Genomic DNA, 6,091 nt, shown 5'->3' with positions numbered 1-6,091 from the left:
AGGACCAACAGCGGCACGGGAGCAGGTAAGCAAGAAAAACAACAAACAGTAGTCCATTCACCCTAAACGCATACGGAAACCGCCCCAGGCACTTTTTTTTTTTAAACCTTTTTTTTAAAAAACTATTCATATATTTCAGGGTCTGTTACTTTTGACTCTTAGTCTGTAAAAACATCTGCTGTAGAGCTACAATTACATTAGTGAGCACCTTCTAGCTAGCTTAGGGGAAACGATGGCATCAGGGACAGCGCAGGAAGACGGGAGGGAAGGGAGGGTTGGGTTAGTGCAATGCACTCCCCTTTCCAAGGCCACTTGTGCTGCTACACATTCACGAATGAAAAAAAGAGGAAAAGAGATTGGGGAGGGGGGGTAAACAAGTGGCACCTGGAAAAACAGTCAATTCTTGTTCTTGTGGTTTTCATTGTTTAGTTCGTTTGGCACTATGACACATGGCATTTCTAAAACTTTACGTGCAGATCAGCTGGGGTGGAATTATAATTTTGTTCCCTTACTGCAGATCCTTGCTCATGTAAGGATGTAGTAATCAAATTAAGGGAGGACAGAAGCTCAGGGAAGGGAGCAGAGGTAGAGGGGAGTGCCTCTTTGTATCACTGATCTCTAGATGTGTGCCAGTTACTCATCAGAGATTGAAAGGCGGCTGAAGATGGGAAGGCGGCGGCTGTTGTCTAGCGAGGGAGACTCTGAGCCAGAGCTGCTCTGGTAGCCTTCCTGGTCTGACAGAGAGTCTGGGGGGCTAGAAGGGGGCTCGAACAGCTGAGGAGACTCCAACATGGGTCTGAAGAAGTAAGGTGTGCCCGTTGGAGAGGGCGGTGCGGCGCTGTTGGGCTCCGCGCCTGCAGTACCGGCACTGAGGCTAGGCCCAAACAGGTTGGCCAGCTCCTGGCTGGAATAGGTGAAAGGGTTGCTGCTGGGCCAGTTTGGGACCTCATCTGGGAAGAACATGGGTGGTGGGGTGACAGAGGTCGGGCTGTCCCGAAGCCCACCAGAGCTGGAGAAGCCTGCAAAGCTGTAGCTGTGCTGCAGCCGAGGCCTCTCCAGCTTGTTGGAAGAGTTTAAAGGAGAGGACTGCTGTGGAGGTCCACGGCGTTCCTCGGCATTGTGGATGAAATGGCAGCGTGGCCCGTAGGGGCAGAAGCCGATGGTGTGGAAGGTGCGGCACAGCTCTGTTTTGTATTTGGGATGGCGGCTTAGGCTGCGCAGTTCGTGCACTCCGTGGGCAAACTGACACTTGTCGCCGTATTTGCAGGTGCCGTTCTCCTCGAAGGGCCTACAGAGCTCCGTTTTGTAACGGCTGGAGTTCACCGGGCTGCTGCCGCCGCATGTGGGGCTGGAAGGATCCATGCACTTGTTAAGAAGCCTCTCGCCCGTCTCAGAGAAGGAGCGGTCTCGCATGCGGGTCTCCTTGTTGTTGCTGCTGGTGTTGCCAGACCCCGAGATGAGCGAGGAGTGCTCCACAGTCTTCAGGCTATTCAGAAACTGGTTCTGGCTGAACTTTGTGCTGCTGACAGAGTGCCGCCGATGGTACACGCCTCCCATTGCTGGAGATCCCACCGCCTTCCTGTCCAGCAGGGATCCGGCGGCATTGGAGATGGGCACATTAGTGCCAGTGCAAGGGACAGACACTGGGTGAGGGCCCCCCAGGTTGTTGATGTAGTTGAATTTATTATTCTGCAAGGAAAGAAACAAACTATATGAGAACATATTGAAAAATGTTTAACCAGAACATAGCAGCTGTAAAATCTAGGCCACAAAGCTCTATAGCACATGACAAGACTGTTAGTCTGGATTTCAAGGCACTACAGTAATCATTACCAGACTCTGCTCACTAACAGTCTTTTATGATTGCAGACACTGGATGATCTGATGACAAATGCAGCTAGATAGAGAAGCTCAAAGAGAAGATTGACCTCACATCCCCTCAGCATAATCCTGCCACCACCATGCTTTAGAGTGTGGACAATGTGTTCAGAGTAATACCAAATGTTGTATGAAATAAGCTTTACTGATCCAGATATAAAATCACAATAGTGTTTTCTGTTTACTAGATCGGTGAGTTTTGAAAGCAACAGATTGCTCTGGATTTTATATATGGCCATCAGCATAAAGGGGACTGAATAGAAATGCAGACCTCCTATTGCACGGCACAATTGTTCCTTCTGGCTCCGACAACAGAAACGGATACAGGCCTATAGAACAGCAGCTGGTTTGGCAAGTTGCCCTGGTTAGGAATGTGTGTCTGTTTAGTAAAATGGAGCAAGAGAAGCACATGGGAGGCCTGTGGGCTGCCTGGTTTGAAAGACAGCGATTGAGAAGCAAAACATCCTGCCGGACCACAAAGAGAAACTTGGGTCTGCATCTCAATACAACCGACCAAACCGTTAAAGGTGACCGACTTCCATTAGAGTAAAAGAAGCAACGGACTAAAGCAGATGTTTGATGATGAAAGGAAATGCAAAGTTTTATAAAAATAAGTCATCACTCAATGGGTATCAAACAGGGGGGAAAATGGCGCAGGCATAAAGCTTTCAACATTGAAGCATACATTTTTATCATCTCATTAGATGTAAGGTGATGTCTTTTGCAGATTTGGTGATTATATACCCAGCTTGTTTGGCATTATTGGTAATATATTGCATATACCAATATTTGAATTAAAAATGTAAATAAGTAACGTTTAATGTTGTTCCATGAAACTAATTTAACCATTTTACAACGACTTTTCTCCATAACACAGAAAAAACATGTTCCTTCAATAAAGCTAAGCTGGCTGATACAAATAGTTTATCTACAGGTTTAAAAAAAAAGATTAAAGGATAAAGAGCTACGACTTTAAATACAGAACACTCATACACAGCCCTGCATAGGCGGACAGTATATTACTCATTATGTTGTGATCTGGCTTGTTTTTAATGAAGTCCTCACCCTGAGACTATCAGCTGCCCTCTGTGAAAACCTTTTGCACGCGCCCCTGGGAGGCATGATCATTCAACATCCTCCAGGAGCAAAGACCGAGGAAAGCTCAATATCTCCTGTCAATGATTAGCGAGCATGTGGCGGCTGTGATTATTAAAAAGCGGCGCAAAAACCCTCCCTCTCTGAAAGCAGGCTAATCTCAGGCCTGTGAGTTTAACTGCAGCAACAGTTGGCTTTAGCTGATGTGGCACATGCTGAAAATGAAAAAAAAAAAACCACACACCCAAGTTTACCATTAAAATTAATGTTAAACTACAAGCACAAACACGCTCAGAGTAGCTGGGAGATAATTATTAAACTCAAACGCTCTGCTGGGGATGAAGTTAGTTTAGAACAGGGGAATATTTTAGAGTTTAAGTGAAGAAAACAAGCAGAGAAGAGAGCAAAACAAACCGGGCTGCGCGCAGAGCGCAGCGCAGGGCCGCGTTCATTCCTCCACACTCAGCACTGCAACACGCCAAAATAACGCAACATTTGGTTTTTAAAGTGTTCAAAATACCTTGTTTATCACTTCAAAGTCGAAGAAAGGCGACACCACTGCTGTGGTCATCTTCCCAGTCACCGAGTCGGGTTAGGAAAGGGGGAAAAAAGCGTGTGATAATAGTTAAAAAGTTTGGCAGGTCTTTGGGATTCGCAGCTCGTGTATTTTCCACCCTGCAGCCTCCCCCTCTGCCCCGCCGCTGCTTGGACATTGGCTTTAATAGCGCAGGCAGGAGGAGCTTCAAACTACTGGGCGGTAACTTTGTCAACTTTTTTCTTTTCCTTCCTCTTCTTTTACAGACAAACATTTGTTTTATGTGTTCTGGGTTGTCAGTTTCGTTTACATCACCATGTGGCTGTGAATTCTTAATAACAGAGGCAGAACTTTTGCAAAGATTAAAAACAGTTTTTACACCAGCTCCAGGGCCGGCTCAAACTTATATGAGGCCCTAAGCAGAGTTTACTCAGGGCCCCCCACCAGTCAAACTCACCAGCCACTACAGCATTGATCTTTTTATATTGACAATGTTTGCATTCTACATAAGACAACATTTGTTTAACAGATATCAGCTGTAGCAATATATTACATTTGATGCGTGTCAGAATGATGTTTATTTTTTTCTCTTTGAGGAAATAATCAACCTTTTTTATTGACATCACATAAATTGATGTTTATACTTTATTTCTAATAGTGTAAGGCTTTCCTGTACGACAAAGTATTGAGGCCAGAATACAGAGAATTCTGTTGTTGAAAGGCTGTAATATTATGAGAATAAAGAAGTAGAATTACAAGAATAAACAATTTATTCTCATTAGTTATTTATATATATATATATATATATATATATATATATATATATATATATATATATATATATATATATATATATATATATATATATATATATATAGGGTTGTTTTCTGACAAACTAACAGAGCAAAGCTGGTTTTGGATCTGCTACTAAAAAAGTAAACATGGATTTTTCTCCAGCTTAGGAACAAGCAGCAGAATGTATCGATATCTGTTCTTACTGTTTCAAAATTCTTTATTTAATTCTTTGCCCTTTATGGTGGGTTGTCTGATTTTTAGAGGCTTGCACCTTAAAACTGTATTCTAATCTTCTGGATATACTGGGGGAACATAAAGGAACAATGAAAAAAGTTGACTAGAATCTCCCCTTGACAATGAGCCATAATGCATACAATAAAATCATCTACAGGGCAGAAAGATGTATAAATAGATGGACTGGTAGATAGATCACAGCTTATTAAAAAATAATCTAAAACATTTTTCTTTTGGTATTCTTGAACATTTGAAGGTTGTTTACTGAGATATGCAGAAATAACCTCAGGGTTTCAGCTACCATCTACTCCTCTGTAATTAATTTACTCCTAATTGCCCTGACTTTGTGGGACTTTCCGGTGAATTCAGAGAGTATGAGCTTTTAACTCTTTCCCCACCACAACTATGTCAATGTTTGTGCATTTTAACTTTCTGTTTTGTTTGTTCTTTTTTATCAAAACTCACATGCAGGCCTAAAGCTCCCCTCCTTAACTTTAATATGTGTGTATCAATTCACCTGGCAAGTGATAACATGATACACAGGTGATCTCACCAGATTCAAACCACACTCAGTCAAGTATGATGCATGCAGGAGACATGAGATGGGAGCAGGCAGCAGACTCTGGGACCTACCGAGGTCCATCATCCCTCTGCCTTCTGAAATTCATGACAGAGCAGCCATCGGTCGTGTGTTGGGCTGCAGCAGAAAGAAGAAGAAAGGCAAGGTTGTTAGGCGTGGAGGGAGATGGAGGAAGGGGAGGATGGCATGAGGAGAAGATTTATGTGGGGGACGTTTATTACTACACAGCACTGCCCCAGGGAGGTGAGGGGAGAGAGGTGGGGACAAAGAGGGAAAACATTCCCTTTCCCCTTCCTCTCCTTTTTCTACATAGGAGATACACAGGGGGTGGAGATATTTGTTAGTTAGTTGCAGCAAAGAAGCTAGGAGGGAAGGTGTTGTACCATTAAAAGGAGTTTAAACAGAGGAAACCAGGTACAAAATCACGGTCCGGTTCCACTACAGTGGAACAATAAAAGGACAGACCTTTATTCAAATGGTAACTTTTTCTGGACCCTGTCAACAATCAGCGAGGGCGTGTTTGAACATAAAAACTGTTTTACGAGCCAGGCCTGTGTTTAGCAATCTCCCCCCGGAGTGTTTTTACAGACGACAGGGTGGGATGACAGACTAGCTGGAAATCACGTCTGCAGTTCAAAGGCCTTGTCACTGATTGATAAAGTGATTCAGATCGATTGTCTCCCTTTCAGGGATGTTTACAGCAGCATAGCCAGAGGCGTTTTACCCTCCACCATGCAAAAAACAATAAAAAAATATGTGGCTGGTGTGAAGTGAATTTACAAGTTTGAAACATGCCAAAAATGACACAGATTAATAGCTAGATTCTACTGTAGTGCATGTTTATGGAGTTGTGATGCTATGGGGTAGAAATTTCACAGCAGATAGTCGTAAAGATCTCAGAGAGGTCAGCAGAGCTTAGGCTTGGCTTAAAGGAGCTTCAGAAGCTGCATGGTTTTCTTGAATGCTCACATAAG

At 43.6% G+C, this 6,091-nt stretch overlaps 1 protein-coding gene across 1 annotated transcript; it reads right to left on the bottom strand.

Moving 5' to 3' along the window:
- Positions 1 to 433: 433 nt before the first annotated feature.
- On the bottom strand, positions 434 to 3,678 carry zfp36l1a (zinc finger protein 36, C3H type-like 1a). The gene is made up of 2 exons (XM_038293374.1): positions 3,494 to 3,678; positions 434 to 1,689 (listed from the first exon to the last, which is right to left on the bottom strand). The coding sequence occupies exons 1-2, from the start codon at positions 3,542 to 3,544 to the stop codon at positions 634 to 636; spliced, it is 1,107 nt and encodes a 368-aa protein (XP_038149302.1). The 5' UTR covers positions 3,545 to 3,678; the 3' UTR covers positions 434 to 633.
- Between the last annotated feature and the right edge of the window lie 2,413 nt (positions 3,679 to 6,091).

Source organism: Cyprinodon tularosa, unplaced genomic scaffold (assembly GCF_016077235.1).
Source record: "Cyprinodon tularosa strain WSP-4 unplaced genomic scaffold, ASM1607723v1 ctg325, whole genome shotgun sequence".
NCBI classification, from domain to species: domain Eukaryota; kingdom Metazoa; phylum Chordata; class Actinopteri; order Cyprinodontiformes; family Cyprinodontidae; genus Cyprinodon; species Cyprinodon tularosa.
This window is presented reverse-complemented; position numbering and strand designations above follow the sequence as displayed.

Coding starts and splice junctions, on each gene's coding strand:
- zfp36l1a (XM_038293374.1), bottom strand. CDS start 3,544: ATGACCACAGCAGTGGTGTCGCCTTTCTTCGACTTTGAAGTGATAAAC. Junction 1,690..3,493: donor ACTTTGAAGTGATAAACAAG/GTATTTTGAACA, acceptor CTTTCCTTGCAG/AATAATAAATTCAACTACAT.